Genomic DNA, 22,230 nt, shown 5'->3' on the forward strand with positions numbered 1-22,230 from the left:
GCGAAAGGAATAAATGCGAGAACTAGTATGAATGTTGAAATGTAGCAAACCTCCGATCATGTTGGAGATAGTCCTAAAAAAAAGAGTACTATCGTACAGTATAGCCACTCCCGCTCCCCGCTGAAAGTGCCGGCCACCCTCTCTGGTTCACAGTTACCTCACAGTTACCGCCTGTCAAAAACGTGAACAGTCGACCTATCATATCTCACTGCCTCTTTCATGTCCGGGATGTGCCATCACACTAAAAGCAATAAAGTGCCATCGAGTTCTATGGCAGCAAAACTAGAGAGACCGCCAAAATCACAAAAATATGTTCCGTTTTAGACCTACCTGATCATCAGGCCAACATGTTTCAGTTTTTGCCGCCATTTCTCGAGTCTGCTCTGGCCCATTTCTACGACGCCAAACGCTGCAGAAATGCAATCTTGCTCTGTCGCGCAAATACGCAATGCAATCTGGCTCTGTCGCGCAAATACGCAATGCAATCTGGCTCTGTGGCATGTCTGTCATGTCGCTGCGGCGTTTGACGTCTAAGAAATGCCATTCGGCTAAGGGACCTGTACTTTGAGTCCGTCTTCACCCACAATCAAAATGTCATCGGCAAAAAGCATACACCACGGTACCTCCTAATTAATTAATATTGATTCTTAATCATCTTAAGGAATAATTGTAGATGGTAAGTGAAGTTTTGACTTTTCAAAACATTATTATCTTTCAAATAATATAATAGTTTTCATTTTATTTAAATAAACGGGTGTCGACATTACTGACACTTTTAATAAAATATGAATCAGAAAGATACAGATAATCTATAACCTCTTAAGTGGTGTATATTATTATGCATTATACCGCCCGTGGACTTGACCTTTGTCAAAAATTGTTCAGAATACAAATTAATAAGAGAAAATGAACACATTTTTGACATGAAAATACAACAACGCAGTTGATGACTAGACTAAAATTCAAATTCACTCACTTCAAATTTGTAGTAGTAGTTAGGAATCACTTTATTGTGTACAACAGATTTATATACAGTTTACAGGAACAGAGATATACAAAGGCGAAGAGGTAAGGCGAGGCGGCTTTGTCTCTTTGTAAATTAATGCAATACTTAATTTGGAAAGATTTCAACCCGCACAAACGTACTAACCGAGTAATAGACAACAAGCAGAATAAACCAAACTTTCGATTCCAGCTAAGCAACCGAGAAACTAGACAAGAGTTTTTGGAAGAGATTAGCGCTGGTAGCCTAGCAGTAAGTACCTGCGACTTTCGTTCCGAAGGTCGCCGGTTCGAACCCCGGCTCGCACCAATAAGTTTTTCGGAATTTATGTGCGAAATGTCATTTGATATTTGCCAGTCGCTTTTCGGTGAAGGAAAACATCGTAAGGAAACCGGACTAATTTCAATAAGGTCTAGTTTACCCTGCGGGTTGGAAGGTCAGATGGCAGTCACTTTCGTAAAAACTAGTCCCAAATCTTGGGATTAGTTGTCAAAGCGGACCCCTGGCTCCCATGAGCCGTGGCAAATGCCGGGATAAAGCAAGGAGGATGATGATGAATAAAGAGATTTATCTTATCAGACAAATCATGTCAAACAATCTAAAAAAAAGCATTGAAGACAATTTCGATTACAGACAGATAAAATTGTAAACAACGAAAATAATCAAACGAACTATTAACTAAACGTTGTCTGATAATCATCAGACAACGTTTCATTGTCTGATAATTTTCGTCAACACGGGTATAAACAGCGATACCTCTAGGACTTCGGCGCAATTGACGTCTATACCAAGATGAAGACTGTCCTGATCCTAGCGGCTGTTGTGACCCTTGCAGTGGCCGGCAGTGTTCCGATCATACGGGCAGTGGAGCTGAAACCGGGTAAGAATTTTATCATTTTTTCTAAAAATTAAATTATCAAAAGAAATATTTTTTAATTTAAAAGCAAATATGTGTATAACATGGATCAAATTACATATTTCTCCTGCCACAGTACTGAATACATACTTACTAGGAGATCCTTATCAATGTAAATAAAATTGACCAAAGATATAAACATTTTTAATTTTAAGGTAAACAAGTTTTTTAATTAGCCTCTTTTGTGTCCCACTGCTGGGCAAAGGCCTCCCCTCGCTTTCTCCACTCGACCATGTTGTCGGCATTTTCCCACCATTTTGGGTAGAATGCGTCCAGGTCGTCCCGCCATCTCCTTTTTGGTCTGCCTGAACCCCGGCCTGCCCCGTCTATTTTTTTATTTTTATTTTATTTATTTAATAAAACATCTTACATAGAAACTTAAACGTAAATACAATGTCCCCCAAAACTGTTTACACAGTTTGACTGTGGGATCTGGGTGAGTCTAAAGGTACATAATTATAATTAGTTGTCATGGTAATGAATACAGATCTACATAAGTATATTGCCAAAGATGTTTAGGTAGTTCACAAATAAATGGTGTTTCGCTTTCGCGGGTCCCAGTCTGTAATCATTTTGGCCCACCTTTCCGTGTGCATGCGGCAGACATGTCCAGCCCAGTCCTAATTTAGCTTAGCGGTCTTGACGCCCACATCTACAATTCCACTTCTGGCGCGTAGTTCCGTGTTTCTGATGTGGTCAGTTCTACGAAAACCTAATATACTACGCTTCATCGCTCGCTGGCAAACCTTGAGTTTTAACTTTAGAGCCTCAGTTAATGACCAAATTTGTGCACCGTAAGTCATGATAGGCAGGATGCACATGTCAAGGAGTTTGCGCTTAAAACACAGAGGAAGGTCACCCTTCATTAGGTAAACAAATAAAATGTTATATAATAATATGTACATAAATATAAAAGAAAATAAATTTCCGCCTTTTTTTAATTTGGCCCCGTAATCATAACGGAGTTAAAAGGGGAAGGAAAGTATGAAAGAGAACAAATTTTAATTTTAATGTTTTATTTTTAGGAACTTAATACTTCTTGGAAATATTGGTCAATGTAAGACTTATCGTGTCAGGCCCCGTAGCCGAATGGCATTTCTCCGACGCCAAACGAAAGCGATACGCCGCTGGCTCTGTCGCGCCAATACGCAAGCGCGATAGAGATAGATATCTACTAGCGCTTCGTTTCGTGAGCGTTTCGTGAGCGATTGTGCCATTCGGCTAGCCACACCCAGGCCTTTTAAATATTCATTCCCTAAGATGGTTAAAAAGGGATGAAATTTTATATCAATCAAGCAACTTGAAAGTTAGTTAAATGGTAGTCTAGATTGTGGAGATCAAATATTATTAAATGAGTACATAACAATTATAAAATTCATCCATATTGAGAAACAATACTATTTCGGGAAATAAATATAATCGAACGACATCGTTGGCAATGGCTAGTGAACAATAAGGTATCAATTTTTCTTATTCCAGTTGATGCTGGCTTCATCGCGCGTCAAACACAGGTTCTCAACCTTCTGGAGAGCTACAGAAATTGTGGTGACCAACAGATATGTCTGAGAGGTTCTTCTACCAGCCCCGGAGGATGATGCTGCCTAAGGGTACCAAGGGTGGCTTCCCCTTCCAGCTGTACGTCGTTGTCTACCCCCACACTCCTCTGCCTCAGGGTTGGGAACAGTTCAAGACTTACTTCCCCGACATGAAGCCCATGTCCTACCCCTTCGACCGCCCCGTGGTCGAGACCTACTTCAAGCAGCCCAACATCTACCACGAGGATGTGTTCATCTACCACGAGGGCGAGCAGACCGCCAATTAGTATAACGTTCAGAAGTACTTCTCTATTTAAATGAACTAATTGCCCAAGCCTTACGAGAAATAGATGTTGAAAGTGTGCTCGTCATGATTGCCAACAGGCCGGCATACTGCCAGCTTAGCCAAGGTTGAAGTCGCTTTTGACAACGAAACGCTTCGTTGAAAATTTAGCTAGATGCCCATCTAAAAACTCAGTAAACCTCATATTTATATTCTTTGTTATCCATTACTAAACTTGATAGATAAAATAAATATTATTATTCAACTTCTGTTTTTTATTTGTCATTTAGGTACAGGTTTGTGGTGTATAGGTGCACACATCTTTAAAACTTACCTGTTGTACCCTTACCCTTGTAGACTTGACTTGAAATCTATACCTTATAGATTTCAAGTCAAGTCTACAACTAGTTTATTCCGCAAAAGCGGACTTGACATTTGTAAAATTTATTCGGAATAGGTACTCATAAACAAATTGTTTATGAAGAGAAGACAAAAACAGGTAAAATGGGCACATTATTGACATAACAATAGAACTGCTCTTTGAAAAGTGATGCAAAGAAACCTAAGTTTAAAACATGTCGATCCACACAAATATTTATATTAACCAAGTCTTATAGATAATAGACATCAAACAGAGGCAGTTTTCGATTACAGCAAAGCTTTCGGCAAAGTAGTCAAGTTTAGAAGAGATTATTAATCAAATACAGTGAAAATATATCCCAAATAATGCAGCAAATATTACAGACAATTCCGAATATCTGCAGAAAGTTGAAATTGTAAACAAGGGTTAAAGGTGGTCTGATAATATCGTAAATACGTTGCTAGGTAGATAAGCTAGGTTATATACAGGCATACCTGTAGGAGGTCGGTACAGTTGAGGTCTGTGCCAAGATGAAGGCTGTCCTGATCATAGCAGCTGTGGTGGCCCTTGCAGTGGCCGGCAGTTCGCACAAACGTGAAGTGGAGCTGAAGTCTGGTAAGATTGTTTCTTTTATTTTAAGCCTAAATAAAGTGATCTTTAATAAAATAAATAGAAATGTATTCGTTTACCGTTGCTAAAATTAATTAACAAGTTCCATTTGAAGGAATATTCTAATGACATTAACTTCTTTTAAGTGTTTTTTGATATTCATGGGGCGTTCTAATTTATGACTATAAGCTTTTAAAAATATATTTTTTTTGTTCTTTAAGTGTGTTCTTAAAGAATAAAATAGTACATTACGATACGTGCGTAAAAAAGGAAGTTCGAAACGAGTGGCGATAAATTAAAACACGACCGAAGGGAGTGTTTTAAATCGACACGAGTTACGAATTTCCTTTTCGCACGTGTATCGTACGACGTTTTTCAGTACAGATGAGCCTCCGAAGTTTCGACCTGGCATATAATGAACCACTTCTCGCACTACTGCGTAAAAAAACGCCATCTGTACTGAAAAGTATATTTTCAAAAGTACTACTAAAAGCCTTTTTCTTATAACATGTCCAAAACAATAATTTTATATTATTGTTTTCTGCTACCCCACAATTATAATTGTTTAATAGGTTCGTTTTTAGGGTTCCGTAGTCAACTAGGAACCCTTATAGTTTCGCCATGTCTGTCTGTCCGTCCGTCCGTCCGTCCGTCCGTCCGTCCGTCCGCGGATAATCTCAGTAACCGTAAACACTAGAAAGCTGAAATTTGGTACCAATATGTATATCAATCGCGCCAACAAAGTAAAAAAATAAAAAATGGAAAAAAATGTTTTATTAGGGTACCCCTCCTACATGTAAAGTGGGGGCTGATATTTTTTTTCATTCTAACCCCAACGTGTGATATATTGTTGGATAGGTATTTGAAAATGAATAAGGGTTTACTAAGATCGTTTTTTGATAATATTAATATTTTCGGAAATAAACGCTCCTAAAGGAAAAAAAAGTGGGTCCCCCCCCCTCTAACTTTTAAACCATATGTTTAAAAAATATGAAAAAAATCACCAAAGTAGAACTTTATAAAGACTTTCTAGGAAAATTATTTTGAACTTAATAGGTTCAGTAGTTTTTGAGAAAAATACGAAAAACTACGGAACCCTACACGGAGCGTGGCCCGACACGCTCTTGGCCGGTTTTTTTTAAATAAATACCACAAGTTTTTATTTACAATACAATACAATACAATACAATTCTTTATTAATAACAAAAAAGTTACAGGTCGTACCTAAAGTTAAACAGTAGGAAAATATTTTTAATTAGTATTAATTAATTTCATCATAATTTCAATTATACAATGAGTAAGGTCGAGTATGGTTCGACTTGAATTGACAAGAATAATATTCTTATATAAATGAATGTGTGTCGTGATTGCGCAGAGGACTTTTAAGCTACCTTAAAGTATTCCGCGTAGTATTTATCTGAATCTTGTAGTTGTTTTTCTATGTACTTGGTTTTATTAAGTATAATGTTATATCCATTTTTGTGTAGTGAATTTTGCCATCATTAGATTTATGTAGGTATACTAAAAAAATTAATGAAAAATATTAACAAGGTTTCATTTATTTATTTACTAGATTTCAATATATCTTCTGTAAAATTAAATTTTGCTGCTTAAAAAATCAGTAAGTACCTACAATTTTTTATTACAGTTGACGCTCACTTCATCGTGCGCCAAAAACAGGTTCTCTACCTTCTGGAGAGCATCGGACAGTACAGACAGGATGCTGATTGGTTCAAGCTTGGTTACGGATACGATGTCGCGGCTAACATTGACAACTATACCGTAAGTAATATTATTTCAGTCGAAACCATAATTGTTGAGATTTTGATTCTCCTTTGTTATGACTATATTGGATAATAGTTTAGGCATTTAGATACTTCATGGTTTTAGATTTTGTTTGTGAACTATATTAATAAGTATCATATTCTATCTTCTTCAGTATCTTCATCAAAATAAGGATAATTTTACAACTATGAGGGAAATTTTATTTTTGATTAAAAAAAATAACCTTAAAAAAGCTACATAAATTTTTAATTGTATTTGTGTTGCAAAAAGTTGTACACAGCGCGAATCCCTAACTCAATTTTTTTCAATCTTTTGGTTTAAGTATTCCAAAAATGTGTCACTGTGAAGTTCATACCTAACAAACTTTTAAAATTTTAGGACAAGAAGGCCGTTGAAGAGTTCTTGCTGTACTACAAGAGCGGTTTCATGCCCAAGTACAAGACTTTCTCCGTCTTCTACGATAAAATGAGGGAGGAGGCCATCGCTCTCTTCAAGCTCTTCTACTACGCCAAGGACTTCGAGACCTTCTACAAGACCGCCGCCTTCGCCCGCGTGCACTTCAACGATGGCCAGTTCCTCTACGCCTACTACATCGCCATCTACCAACGCCCCGACACCCAGACCTTCGTTCTCCCTGCTCCATACGAGATGTTCCCTCAGTACTTCGTCAACACCAAGACTTTCCTGAAGGCATACCGCACTAAGATGCAGAACGGCGACTTCGACCCCGCCTATGTCGCCACCCACGGCATCTACCACGAGAACGGCAAATACGTCTTCTACTCCAACTACACCAGCCCCTGGTTGACCGGCAGCGTTGAGGACAAGCTTTCCTACTTCACCGAGGACATTGGCATGAACTCCTACTACTACTACTTCCAGACTCTCTACCCCTTCTGGTGGGACAAGAACAGCATCTCTCAATTTGACCAGATGCGCGGAGATATCTTTTACTTCACCTACCAACAGCTTATTGCTCAGTACTACCTGAACCGTCTCAGCAACGGACTTGGAGAGATCCCTGAATTCTCGTGGTACAAGCCCATCGAGACCGGATACTACTGCCAGCTGTCCTCTTACTATCCCTTCTTCTCGAGAAACGAATACTACCAGATCAACAAGGTTGAAAACGACAAGTACATCAACTACCTTTCCAGCTACGAGCAGATTTTCTTGTACTACTTGGAACAAGGCCACTTCAAGGCTGTAAGTATAACTATTTTACTTAAACTTCTCACAAATCTTATTGTAGTAGCTTGAAGTCTTGGACAGTTCCTTTGAGTACTCGTATAAGTACTGTTACTGAACATTTTTTTTTTAGTACAACCAAGAGATTGACCTGCGCAACCCTGAGGCTATCAACTTCGTTGCCAAGTACTGGTTCACTACCGTAGACCTGTACGAAAAGATGCCCAAGAACTACGAACGTTTCTACGAGATCATCGGTCTTCACCTGCTCTCCGCCACTCCTGAGCCCACTGACAAGTGAGTTATCATAGCATACACAGCATATTTCTTCACTTTAACTGACCTGAACTTGACGCTGAACCTGACTTTACCTGAAAAAAAAACTGCCATGGATTATATCTTGCCAGGTCGGTCGATCACAGTTCAAAAATGTTCGTGTAATCTATTCAGTATCGAAAAGCGACATCTCTCAGAAATACACATATATACATCACCGTCAAATCCACAGTTGTAAGATTTAATTGCTAATTGGTTAATGATTTATGGTCTTTCCAGATACACCATCTTCCCAAGCGCTCTGGAGCTGTACCAGACCTCTCTGCGCGACCCCATGTTCTACCAGTTCTACGCTCGCATCCTGAACTACTTCCTCCAATGGAAAGAATACCTCGAACCCTACAGCTACAGCCAGCTCCACTTCCAGGGTGTCAAGATCAATGACGTCAAGGTTGACAAGCTGGTCACTTTCTTCGAGCCCTACGACTTTGACATCACCAACGACCTCTTCCACGGTGTTGAGGAGTTCAAGGGTGATGACCCCACCCTATACGTCGTCCGTCAACCTCGTCTCAACCACAAGCCCTTCACCGTCAGCGTCGATGTCAAGTCTGAGGTCGCCACCGACGCCGTGTTCAAATTCTTCTTGGGTCCCAAATACGACAGCAATGGCTATCCTCTTAACATTGAGGACAACTGGATGAACTTCGTAGAGCTTGACTGGTTCGTGCACAAGCTGACTGTTGGACAGAACAAGATCGAGCGCCACTCCACTGACTTCGCCCTGTTCAAGGAAGACTCCGTGTCTGTTATGGACATCCTGAAATACTTGAAACAAGGAAAGATATCTGTTGATATGTCTGAGAAGTTCTTCTACCAGCCCCAGAGAATGATGCTGCCTAAGGGTACCAAGGGTGGCTTCTCCTTCCAGCTATACGTCGTTGTCTACCCCCACACTCCTCTGCCCAGGGAGATGGAAGAGTACAAGACTTACTTCCCCGACATGAAGCCCATGTCCTACCCCTTCGACCGCCCCGTGCACGAGACCTACTTCAAGCAGCCCAACATCTACCACGAGGATGTGTTCATCTACCACGAGGGAGAACAGACCGCCAACCTCTACAATGTTAAGGAGTACTACCCCAACTACAAGAACCAGGTTCCTAAACATTAAGATATGTAATCAAACCATCCAAGGTGTCTTAAGTATGATGCTATTGAACTGTTAGTATAATTATTTAGTAAAAATAAATTTAAAATAATATAAAATTAGTTTATTAACTATCAATTTCCTGACTGCAGAACACGTTTGCATTTATGATATTTGTAACTATACATAGATGTTATAAAGCCATAGTAACTAGAAGTCCGATATAGAATCGATAATTCTGAATAATTGAGAGCTCATCAAAGGTATTCGATTAAAACCGAGCGCGAGAGTCGCAAGATGAAAATTCAATATAGACTTTGTCATAGCAGTGTTTTGGGGCTAGTTCATTCAGCATTGTACTGACCTCAATATAAAAATCATCTCGACAAAGTCGGCATTTATAAACGTTTTCTCAGTAGCCCTTTTTTGATCACTGCTTAATATCATAATAGGCCTTCCTTCTTAGCAACTTGTTGAGGGTTTCAGCAGGTTTTATCCAGATTTTTCGTCCACCCAAAGAGTCAACGAATGTCAGGTGTTTAGTATAGTTTAGTATTGGGTTAGTAAGAAAGTAATGAGCGAATCATAACCAATATTGTAATTTTTATTTAATTTATTATTTTAATCATTTATCAAAAATATAACGGCCTTCGTTATCTACTACTTGTCTCCATCGTTCTGGTAAAGAATGAATAGCATCGGCGAAGAAGTTCTTAGGTTTAGATTAAAAAAACTCAGCTATGTACTGTCGTAGATGGGCTTGATCATTGAACTTTTTTTCATTCAAGGCATTGCTTAGCGATTTGAACAATGCGTAATCCGTAGGTGCCAAGTCTGGAGAGTACGGTGGATGAGGTATCACTTTCCAACCTAGCTCCAATAGCTTTAGCCGAGTCACTTTTGCAATGTGTGGGCGAGCATTGTCGTGTAAGAAAAAAACTTTAGCATGCTGTGGACGATTCTGACAGATTTTTTGGTTTAAATTTTCAAGCTGATTACAGTATACTGATGCGGTAACAGTCATTCCACTTGGTAGGAGTTCCCAGTGAATAATACCATGAATATCCCACCAAACGGACAGCATAACTTTTTTCGGGTGAGGCTCTGTTTTTGGTGCCTCTATTCCTTTTTCGTTTGGAGCTAGCCACTGACGTTTGCGTGTGTGATTTATATATAAGCCCCATTTTTCATCTCCAGTGATAAGATGGTCCAACCAGTTGAATGTGCGGCGAAAAGACAGAAGTTGTATGCAGATATCGGCACGGCGGTTTAGTTGATCTCTATCAAGTTCGTGCGGTATCCAAACACTGTATTTGTAGTTTTTTCCCAACTCGTGTAAATGTGTTTCTATGGTGACATGAGAGCAGCCTAACTCGGAAGCAAGAGTACGACTCGTTAGCCTCGGATCTCCTTCAAATAAGGTTTTTAATTTGGCTACATCAATCTTCACCGGTCGACCAGACTTAGGTTGATCTGATAATGAAAAGTCGCCACTACGAAACCGCTGGAACCATCGTTTCGCCGTGGCCTCAGACACAACTTCAGGAGCAACACGCTGACATATATTACGCACTGCTTCGTCGGCTGAATGGCCAGACTGAAATTCATATAGTAAGCAATGCCTTACATGCACTTTTAATTCGTCCATTTTCTTCCTTATATTAGCTCGGCGATAGCTAGTGAATGACTGACGAGAAACTGTGCGACTCGCCCTTTATATACTTTCGACCATAGAAGATTCTAGAACTCTCTCAAAAATTTTATGTGGAATTCAATCGATCGCTCATTACTTTCTTACCAACCTAATATTTGCCAACACTCTGCTCAGCGACGTCCCCAGTCAAATACATTTTAGTTTGGTAAACGCGAAACATAAGTCCTGCTCCTTGGTGTGACTTGGTAATGGCAAAATCTTTTTTTTTATAAATGGGCTTACTCTTGGCCACAGACTAGCCAAAGGCAAAGACGTGGCCTACGATGAAGTAAGCTCGCCCAGAAGATGCCTGTACGTTGATGGATGTCCTCTGGATCTTCAAGTTGAATACCGTAGAAGAATCAAACAACGTTTACTACGTAATAAGAACCAAAATGACAATCTAATTTTGATCGTATACTAAATTTGCCTCAACCTATGAATAAAAGTGAAAAAACTATCGGCGCAAAACTGCACAGTATGATTAGGACAAGGTGGGAGAAAGAAGGAAAGCCCAAAAGATACGCGGATCCAGAGCTAGAAAAGTGATCGTCGCTTCTTGCCAAACTATCATGGAATCTTCGAAAAAAAGACAAATTTAGATTTTGCTTCACTCACCAAAACTCAGCTCTTTATATACGATTTAATTTTTATAGTTCTAGTTTTTCTGTCAGTAAATATTTAGATAGATCAAATTAAACTATTTTCTCATAGAAAATATTTGGGGGCGCCATGCTCTCTTTAATTGTGTCATAATTATACTTGAAAATTTAGACCCTTGCTTTCGTGTACCGATGGCCGAGTGGTTGAGGCATCCGTCCGGTTAACGGAGTACGCTGGTTCGAATCCAGCTTGAAACACTTGGAGGCATTGGTCATTTTTTTATTTGTAAATGGCATTTATTTAATGTTTAAGATTTAGTATTATGTAGTGGTCCCTTTGCTTTTTATATCGCTGGTTTGTGAATATTGAACGTGGAATGTAATGTTGGCATATTCGCATGATAGTTCGAGTAAGTATATCATTTCTACACCGCGTTTTTTTGTTTTCCGTTAAATTCGACACGCAGTAGGTTCATCGTCAGAAACCACCCCGTATATCGCTTTTTGTTAAATTCGAAAAAAGTTTTTTTTTTCGTTTCCATACAATACATAATAAATGGATTAATTAGTGTGAGAGGTCTTTAATCATAACATTAAAGTCATTGTCAAGTGTTTGACGGTACAATTATGTCAAAAAATAACATTAGGAAGTGGTAAGGGATACTACACACGTGTTCAGTAATGAAATTATTTTTTTAATAATTCAATGAAGAGGTTAGTTTCTTAGAGAAATTGATTGTATTCGTTGAACTAAAGAATATTCTCTTAAAGTTAACGGAATTCAATAAAAACAGGGTGTATACCACCAAAATATCCACACACCGAGGTAGTAATGAAAAGCGTAGCCGAATGCACAAACGCTCACGAAACGAAACGCTCGTAGATATCTATCTCTACCGCTCTGACGTATTGGCGTGACAGAGCCAGATTACCTTTCGCGGCGTTGCGTTTTCGTTTTGCGTCGTAAAAATCTCATTCGGCTACGGAGCCAGAGATGATGTATTATACCAATGTCTCCCGTATACATAACCAATAAAGGTGTGTTTTCACTATAAACATTTTTCTTTCGAACCACGGTTAATAAATATTAAAAAAATAAATAATAAAAAATAAATATTGGGGGACACCTTAGACAGGTCAACCTAGCCCCAAACTAAGCAAAACTTGTACTATGGGTGCTAGGCGACGATATAATTATTTATTTATGTAGATAAACACACACTTATATACATAGAAAACATACATGACTCAGGAACAAGTCTATCATTCATAGAGGATAGTAGTGGGGATTAGTGCGTTCTGGCTCAACCTACGGCCTACGGCCTGCAGCCTCCGGCCCACCATTTCGCTTCTCAAGACACTCTTACTATTGAGTAGGTTGAGCCAGAACGCGAGAATCCCTATGACTGTGCTAACTATGTATACCTATTAAATGTGACATAGCTGTCTGAAATCATGTTAACTTGTTATACATATTTTCTTTAATCAGAAGTCTTAGGTACTATTATTATCGAGTGTTAGGCGTAGATGATAGAGGACAACCAAACTTGTGAATCAAGGGAACTGATGAAGCAAAAGTTGAATACTCACTCAAACATCAAAGATAAACTAAATGGTATTTACCATAAACAGTAGGGTTAGCATGACTTTTTTAAGTGAAAAAATACGTTACGTTTTCAGTGAGAGTTACGGAAAATGTATGGAAAAACTGAAAAGCGCTCCAAGCGGTAACGCTCACGTACTAAAATTTTCATCGGTACCATAAGTTATTAACGTATTTACTCCGAGTTTTCAATACGTTCCTAACTTTACAGCTAAGGCGCTCTCTTTCTAACTGTATGAAGTCAATAGAACCAGAACTATTTGACAGTCTCTAGTGAAAACTCAATACTTTACGTGAGTAATCATGACAGTCACTAGCGTAAAAGTAAACCACCAATTCATTCTGATGTGTCATGACAGTACTGTCAAATTATATAACAATCCCACAACATTTTCACGATTATATTTGCAATTTTAAATAAAATTATGACTAATATGTATTAATTTATAATATTACGTGAAATTCAAGAACAGCTTAAATGTCTGCTACATGTTAGTCAGTAGTTTGATAAAAAGATAAACCAGTGATGAAACCAGTGCTTGATATTTTTACAAAGGTAATGAGTTATATTTATTCATCATTTTGTACTGTTTAGCTACAGTTGAGATGATTATATTGCTTGCTATCAGAAAAAGAAGTTACTATTGAAAACAATATTTCCATGCAAGCCCGTATGGTATTCAGCAAACCCAACGTAAAAAATTGTACAAATTGATAATGAATAAGGCAGTTACGAATCAACTGATTACCTGCAGCAGCAGGCAGTATCAATTCGTAGGCATTTTTGTTGCTCGATGCACAATACGTGTACCCATAGTCACCATAACACCATATCTCGTGGGTATATATTAGAAGAGAACCAAAGGAAAAACTTCACAAAAATTATCCTATAACTGAAATAAAGTATTTCATTCTGTGACTTTGTTTATTTTGTGATAATCTTGAGTAACAGGCTAGAAGGTATTTATTAAATTGACGTGAAACGAAAACTAAAAACCTAAAATTAAGTTTAAATTAATTAATAAAACTCTGACACAAAATGTAGATTCTTCAAAACAATTTATTATGTAAAAATAAGTTTCTACGGTAGTAAACTCTCGAACTATACAACTTACACTGGGTCAAACAGATCAATACATTTTGATGTGAAGCTTAAACAAATATGTTGCTCAAAGCCTACTTAAAAAAAAAGTTTTCAAAAAACTCCAGTTCCTTTAACTCCATTAGATGAAGAAAATATTAGCAGACATCAAAGCATTGTTTTATTTGTAATATTGAGTTACTCGTAATATCAGCATGTGATGAACATTATGAATGGAGCACTGGTTATTACATTCATTCTACAGTAAAAAAATTATAAGTATAAAAACATATTTTTCCCCTCACTAGCTCGGAAACACGTGTTTTGTCCTTTAATACCAGCGGGTAAAAACGCATTTTATCCACTAGTGGGTAAAGTAATTTGACCTTGAATAAAGTCAAATTAACTGCTTTAAAATTTATAATAAAAGTAGGTGAATCTAGTAATAAAGATGATTTACCACCTGTGGAACTACTGGAAGCAGTGATAAACGCGTTTTTTGCGTTGTAATTTCCTCGCTATAGTGAGGGGAAAAGTTTTGTGTTACACTCGGGTGCAAATGTATTTTACGTCTCGTGTATTAAAAACTCGCAAGTTCAGGATTCTATTCTCGAACCACTCGCTTCGCTCGTGGTTCAACTATAGAATCCTTTCACTTGCTCGTTTTTCAATTCCACACTCGGCGTTAAAATACAACTTTGCCCCCTTGTATAACAAATAACTATAAATACATAATTTCAGTAATTATGACATTCATTTTATAGTAAATACATGCTTATAACTTTGATGAAGGTAAGGTTTCAAATATTCCTCGAAACGGAGAATAATATATTTCAATTCCAAATGAAGAAAAAAAAATATAGGTACATGATTGCTTTCAAAAAATCACTTTACAGCTTTAGGTTTTTTTTAATTTATAGATTCAAGTCAAGACCAACTCTCAAAAAAATTCACGAGTTACAGAAACAAAGCACTAGAGTCTGGCGAATGAAAGTTGAACCCTGTATTTTTTTAAAACAGCAACTCTGTGTGTCATATCATCGATTGTCATCTGTCAGTGCGACTATCACTTTAACGAATTTCGGTAAAAGTTAACAGCGACATCTATAAATAATAATGAATAACACCATAAAAATTAGTAAAGTAAGTGCTGTAAATAATAAAAAAGAAACCATGTTATCAATGTGTTGCCAGCTCCAATTTTTTTGAAATTGCCACGTTTATTCGGGCTCAACTTTCATTAGCCAGACTCTAAACAAAAATGATTTTAAAATTAATGAGGAAAATGTGTTTTCCTTATGATATGTTTACATTCTGCTATTGTTTAACTGATAACCTCCCATTTCTGATTGGACTACGCTCATGCTCAAGATGTTGAGGGTAATTTCAAATAAGGAACAATGCTATATTTCTCATGAATTAGGTCATATTCGTAGGTACTTGATGAAGAGGCTCTCCAATTGGTTGGTATGATTATGATTTATACACGTTCCCATTTAAATTTATTGTGTATGGTTGCCTCACATATTGGTTAATTACAAAAATTCAATGTTGAAACCTCTACTTTACACACAGGAATTTTTAATGTGACTTTAATGTATAAACAAATTAAACAATCTACTAAGTAATTGGGTTTAATATAATTGTTAGCTAATTTCCATTAACAAGCATAATGTATATACAATCTACTTAGTAATTGGATTTATTATAATTGTTAGCTAATTTTCAATAACAAAGAAAGAAAGAAAGAAAGAATTATTTATTTTGCAAGAATATGCGCAGAAAAGGTGTGACATTGGTATAAATAGTAACAATATTCAGCCATGCGGCATGCAAATGTTTGCAGTAATCCTAAATTAACATTAGGTAGGTAGGTAACTATATACAAATAAATCCCTGAATTCTTAGGTAATAATGAAATATTTACATGTCAAGGTACTCCTTAACAGAGTAGAAACAATGTTCCTGAAGCCATTTCGTTAATTTTGTCTTAAACTCTAAATCATGCAATAATTTAATACAGTCAGGAAGCTTATTATAAATTTCAATGCTTTTATAACATACGTTCCGTTTATAGATATCAGCACGGCAACGAGGCTGATAGAGGAGGTTTTGATATTGGGTTCTTAAGTTCCCTCTGATAACGTCTGACCGTAATCTAAAATACTCCATGTGAGATTTGACAAACAAGCAAACTTTCTTGATGTACATGCATGCTAGTGGCAGAATGTTAAATTTCTTGAAAAGAGGTCTGCATTTATCTCTTATCCAAGCGTTTGCAACAGCTCGCACACACTTTTTTTGAACTTTAAACACATCACTAACATGAACAGAATTTCCCCAAAGAAGAAGACCATAGTTTAGTGCAGAAGACACATAACCATAGTAGGCTGTAACAGCAGCTTCTGTAGACACAGTTTTTGCAAGTCTCCTTAAACCATATACAAACTTGTCCAGTTTCGAACGAATTGTTTGTATGTGGTTTTTCCAATTTAAATGACTATCTATATATAACCCTAAGAACTTTACACAGCTACTCTCTTCTACAAGCATAACAAGTTATCAATTATCAAAGACAAGACATTGTATTGCAACGGTAGGCGTTGCACAGCATTAAAATCATTATATCGATAAACTTGCATTGATCATATCCTCGCCATGTACCAAACAATCAAGCACTTTGTAGAAAAAAAGTATAACCAATACATAGACAGATTCACGGAATATCTCATGAACCAAAAGTCTGATAATGTGAAAAGATGCAAGGAATACACTCATAACCAACGTTGCATCAAATATATCAGTTTACATCACAACTACTGCGAAGAACATTACAAGTTAATGAAACTTATGTGTGCTGGCTACCATCTTATAAACAAAAACATACCCATAGACAAACTAACATTGGCCTAGGTAAAGTACACAATGCGAGCAAACTATGTTAGAAGATTTAATATAACCGAAGTCTTTGGACATAAACAATGGACAAAACACTTATAGTGCAGATAATGGAAGAAGGATATCAAAATATAGAAGAGTTACAAAGTATAGATGAGAAACAAAATATATACGAGCTACTACAGGAAATTGAGTATGCGGAGCCAGATCTAGATTTGCAAATCATAAATACACTAGGGTTAGACATGACCGTTACTTTAAATCCATACAAAAACAAAAGTGTATTGTTCATACGTAAGATTTATTTGTCAATGAAAATAAAATCTTTTTGTAAGAGTCAGAACCAGATTGGCAAGACCATGACTAAACCTACTCTGAACCATGTACAAAAATTAATAACTATAATGTTAAGTTGCATTACTACACAAATAAACTAGAAACATGGGTTAATGAAGATATTGACTTTAACATATCAGATACATGTGACTACGGTTACATATTAGAAGTTGACCTCAATTATCCTGATGACTTACATGATTTACACTCTGATTTTCCACTTTGCCCAGAAAATATCGCTATTGGTAATTGTAAAGAAAAAAAAGTCATTACAAAAAATATGGTTAAGAAATATATTGATTTGAATACTCAGCAGCGTACTTTAGCAAAATTGGAATTTGAAAAGTCATTTTATAAACTAATGAATAATTCCGTGTTCGGAAAAACCATGGAAAACATTGAAAAAAAAAAAGAGTGAATGTAAAATTAGTAACTCACTGGGAAAATATAGGTAAAGTGCAAGGAGCTCAATCGTTAATAGCCAGACCTGAACTACATAGTGTGTGCATATTTTCCGAAAATTTAGTTGCTGTTCAGCTAAATAAGACTAAGTTAAAATATAATAAGCCAATCTATTTAGGTTTTTGCATATTAGGCATATCAAAACATTGATGTACGACTTTCACTATAATTACATGAAAAGAAAATTTAAAAACAATGCTAAATAACTTTATACGGATACAGATATTTTAATCTATCAATATTTTACAAATGATTTTTATTCAGATATAAAACCAGACATACCTCAGTTTTCTGATACGTGAGAGTATGAAGTGGCCATTATCTTTGGTTTTCCGCGGCTAAACAAAAAACAATTACGATTTTTTAAAGATGAAGTCAAAGGAAAGGTTTTAAAGGAATTCGTAGGGTTAAGATCAAAAATGTACGCTTTAAGTGTTGGTGCTGTAAAAGATGAAAAATCATAGCAAAAGCAAAAGGTGTTAATCAAACAGTCACAAAAAAGATGAAAATGGATGACTACAAAACTTGTCTTTTTAACGAAACGAGAAAATATTCGAAAATGTACAGATTTAGATCCATAAAACACGTTCTTTTCACACAAAAAATTAATAAAATTAGTCTCTCATATGATGATAGTAAACGGTACATTATTCCGAATTCGACTGACACATTAGCATGGGGTCATTATAGCTTAAGAAAATAGTATTTAAGTTAATATAAAATATATATTTGTAATATTTGTAATTATATTAAAGTCCAACTATATTGTTACTTTTAGAAATGCTGTTATATTCTAATCCATTTTTTTTATATCACGGGGAAAGGTATATTACCAAACTTTAACTTATTTTGATGGTGTGTGTATGAGGTTGTTCTATTTGCATTTTTTGGAACAGGAAAAATACCAGACAATAAAGCCCATTTAAGACACTGATGATCATTATTTTGGACATTTATGACTGCTTTTTTATTTTTAATATCCTGTGGTAAATCTAAATAAGATGATCCTCTCAAAGGATTAAATTTATTGACATTCATGTCTACAAACAAAATCTTCTTTAAGGTCCATCCACTATCTTTTTTTTCAAATTCACTCATGTGCTTACATAAAGTGTTTTTTATTTTTTCAGTGAGGGGTTCATAATCGTCTCCTAAACAAAAGTTATAATTAAAACTTTGGAAATCAAACTCGTTTTTAATATCTTTGGTTTCCTGCACAAACTCTGCGTGCACTATGAAATTAATATTAATGATTGTCAGTTCATCAAGACACTCTTTAAATAAGGACTGAATCTTATCTTTAATAGAATCAAAAAATACTTCAGGAGTTTCGATATCTACGTTTTGATTATCTGACCCTATTCTATAAGTGCGAATGCGACACCCAAACGCTGAAATGATTAAACTAACATTACTTAATTTATGGGTGTTGTGTTCTATAATTTTGTTTTTGTGGAAATTACTTTTTAAATGACTTGTAAAATATTGTTTCCTCACCCACATATCACAAACTTCACATAATTTCTGATCTTCATAATTTTCCAAAATTTCATCTGCTTTAGACGATTCTGCGTCTGCAATGTCCATATGTTTCCTTTTGTTCGCTCCTCCGGATTGACGAATATTACTAAAATAAAACATAAAATAATTAGTTACCATTGTCTCTCAATGTATAAAAAGGTAAAATCAAGACAAATAATAAAACATATTTATAAGAAACTTTTTTTTTTCAAGAGAAGAACAGAATTATTTATGCTTACCTATTCTCCGTTTCAAAGTTGTTTTCTCCAAAGTCACACAACTCCCAGAATCCTTGTGAAATATTTCTTATAAATTCAACGTCTTCTATTTCAAGACATTTATTAACCATTAGATGGTCAGTACTATCTTCACACTCAAAAAAACAACTTTTTACATCTCCTTCAGTTATGCCACCCAATTCACCCATGATAAGTTGCACTAGTATAACCAATGCACTTGTAAGATACAAAGTCAAGTGATGTGCATTATGTTTTTGTCGCACCTATTTATGCGAATAATTCAGGATGTTTAGTTAATGTGGTAGGTAACAGTCATAACCATTAACTAATTATCTTCAATTATATTTTACAGGTATTTTGTATTAGTATTTCTAGTATAATCAAGTAATTAGATTTAAATTGCAATAGCTATCATTAGTCAGATTTAGGCTTAGGTAGACTTTCACTAAAAATTGTAAGGTTATTTTACGTCAGTTTATGGTAAATACCATTTATTTTATCTTTGATGTTTGAGTGAGTATTAAATGTTTGCTTCGTCAGTTCCTCTGATACACAAGTTTGGTTGTCCTTTATCATCTACGCCTAACACTGGATAATAATAGTACCTAAGACTTCTGATTAAAGAAAATATGTATAACAAGTCAACATGATTTCAGACAGTTATGTCACATAACACATAATATGTATACCTATTATATTATAATAGGTATACATAATTAGCACAGTCATAGAGATTCGTGCGTTAGATAAGGTTCAATTTAACGTGGCAAAAATAAGTTCCTATTACTACAAAGCGAATGTCAGTTGCCAATGTCACTACCGTACCGTACAATAAGGGCTGTTTTTCTTATAGTTTGTAACAAACTGTCGCCTTATCGACTTTTGTTCCAAATCCAGTTTGCATGACTTACAATAAAATTGATAAGATACCTAAAGTCTTTGTCTTTGCAATAAGGATTACGAATTGACTGTAATCTAAACCATGATGATACACTAACATGTCACAGTTACTAATCAACTAGAATTTCGACAGTAAATGAAACAGCAACATCTTTGGAAATAATACACCGATTTAAGAATAAATTTTCTAGACAAACTCTAAATAATAAACATCTGTCGGGGTGTCTGAGGTCTTCAGTGGCTGATGTAAGTGTAACACGTTGTATAAAAGTAGCGAACTTATGTATCTCTTGATGTTAGCACAGTGCATGACAGAGTAGCACTGATTGTCAAAAATATAGGCCATTTTATGGACCCGTCCAAGGAAAATCCCAAAAAATTAGGGCAGCACTACTAGTAGTCGTGTAGCGTGTACATAGCGAATAACGAAAAATGACATTTTCATAGAAAGGGTGTTACATTGAAACAAAAAAAAAATAGCAAAATATCGAATGGACACCAAACATGCCACTGGTGTGACATATCAGACTAACAGTAACAAATAACAAGTAAAATTGTAACAAAATATTGACATACTAGAGAAATAAACTAGTGGCAGATATTTTAGAGCCTTTGATCAAACGCGAGCCGGTTATCCAGATTACCGGAAATAAAATGGATAAACACTATCCGGAAATCGACATAGCGAAAAAAATGGAATTTATGTTTCTAGTTTTCGATGGAATATGAGTCTGCTGACAATCGCACGGCGTCAGATCTACATAACATAGGCTAAGAGCTGATTTTTAAAATGGTAATGAAAAAAAAACGACATTAATTTTTATTAAGCAGAAACGTCTGCTAACGATTCTAAACATTTTTATATTAAAGGAAAAATGGAAAAATTTACGCTTCCGGCGGGACTTGAACCCGCACCATTTTTGCAATCCGTGCAATGCTCTTACCAATTGAGCTACGGAAGCCACGCCGGACTTCGCAAATCTTTCCATGCCTTTCCTTATGTATGTGTGTATGTTTTGGTGCGGGTTCAAGTCCCGCCGGAAGCGTAAATTTTTCCATTTTTCCTTTAATATAAAAAAACGACATTTTTATACCTATAATAGGTATAATGACTGCCTGCGGTTGTGGCTGCTGCGGTTAAAATTCTGGTAAGGACATGGTGTATATTTATGTGTACTTTTCAGTTTTTAACCCCCGACGCAAAAATGACGGGGTGTTATAAGTTTGACGTGTCTGTCTGTGTGTGTCTGTCTGTCCGTCTGTCTGTCTGTTTGTCTGTCTGTCTGTGTGTGTGTCTGTCTGTGGCATCGTAGCTTCCGAACAGATAAACCGATTTAGATTTGGTTTTTTTGTCTGAAAGCTGAGTTAGTCGGGAGTGTTCTTAGCCATGTTTCATGAAAATCGGTCTACTATGTCGCAGTCGGGGGTTTTTCAAAATTTTAATTTTTATAATTATAAATATAAATACATGGCTAAATACACTCCCGACTCACTCAGCTTTCAGATAAAAAAAACTAAAACAAAATCGGTTCATCCGTTCGAGAGCTACGATGCCACAGACAGACACACACACAGACAGACAGACACACACACAGACAGACACGTCAAACTTATAACACCCCGTCGTTTTTGCGTCGGGGGTTCAAAATCGCATGAATCGCCCGATACACTCTCCTAGTGTGACGGCCGGAGGAGTTTGCGCGACCGTTGTATTTTTGAGAAAGAGTGAGAGGGATAAAGTCCACGCCCCGTAGTCGAATGGCATTTCTATGATGCGAAACGAAAACGA

At 36.4% G+C, this 22,230-nt stretch overlaps 2 protein-coding genes across 2 annotated transcripts; both read left to right on the top strand.

Moving 5' to 3' along the window:
• Window positions 1-1,788: 1,788 nt before the first annotated feature.
• Window positions 1,789-4,002, top strand: LOC125232568 (arylphorin subunit alpha-like). The gene is made up of 2 exons (XM_048138289.1): window positions 1,789-1,883; window positions 3,399-4,002. Exon 2 carries the CDS (start codon window positions 3,478-3,480, stop codon window positions 3,739-3,741), a length of 264 nt encoding a protein of 87 aa, XP_047994246.1. The 5' UTR covers window positions 1,789-1,883; window positions 3,399-3,477; the 3' UTR covers window positions 3,742-4,002.
• Window positions 4,003-4,564: 562 nt separating this feature from the next.
• LOC125232567 (arylphorin subunit alpha-like) lies at window positions 4,565-9,225 on the top strand. Its single transcript, XM_048138288.1, has 5 exons — window positions 4,565-4,713; window positions 6,356-6,489; window positions 6,871-7,698; window positions 7,814-7,977; window positions 8,236-9,225. Exons 1-5 carry the CDS (start codon window positions 4,629-4,631, stop codon window positions 9,128-9,130), a joined length of 2,106 nt encoding a protein of 701 aa, XP_047994245.1. The 5' UTR covers window positions 4,565-4,628; the 3' UTR covers window positions 9,131-9,225.
• The last annotated feature ends 13,005 nt before the right edge of the window (window positions 9,226-22,230 follow it).

This window comes from Leguminivora glycinivorella, chromosome 13, assembly GCF_023078275.1.
Source record: "Leguminivora glycinivorella isolate SPB_JAAS2020 chromosome 13, LegGlyc_1.1, whole genome shotgun sequence".
Taxonomy (NCBI): domain Eukaryota; kingdom Metazoa; phylum Arthropoda; class Insecta; order Lepidoptera; family Tortricidae; genus Leguminivora; species Leguminivora glycinivorella.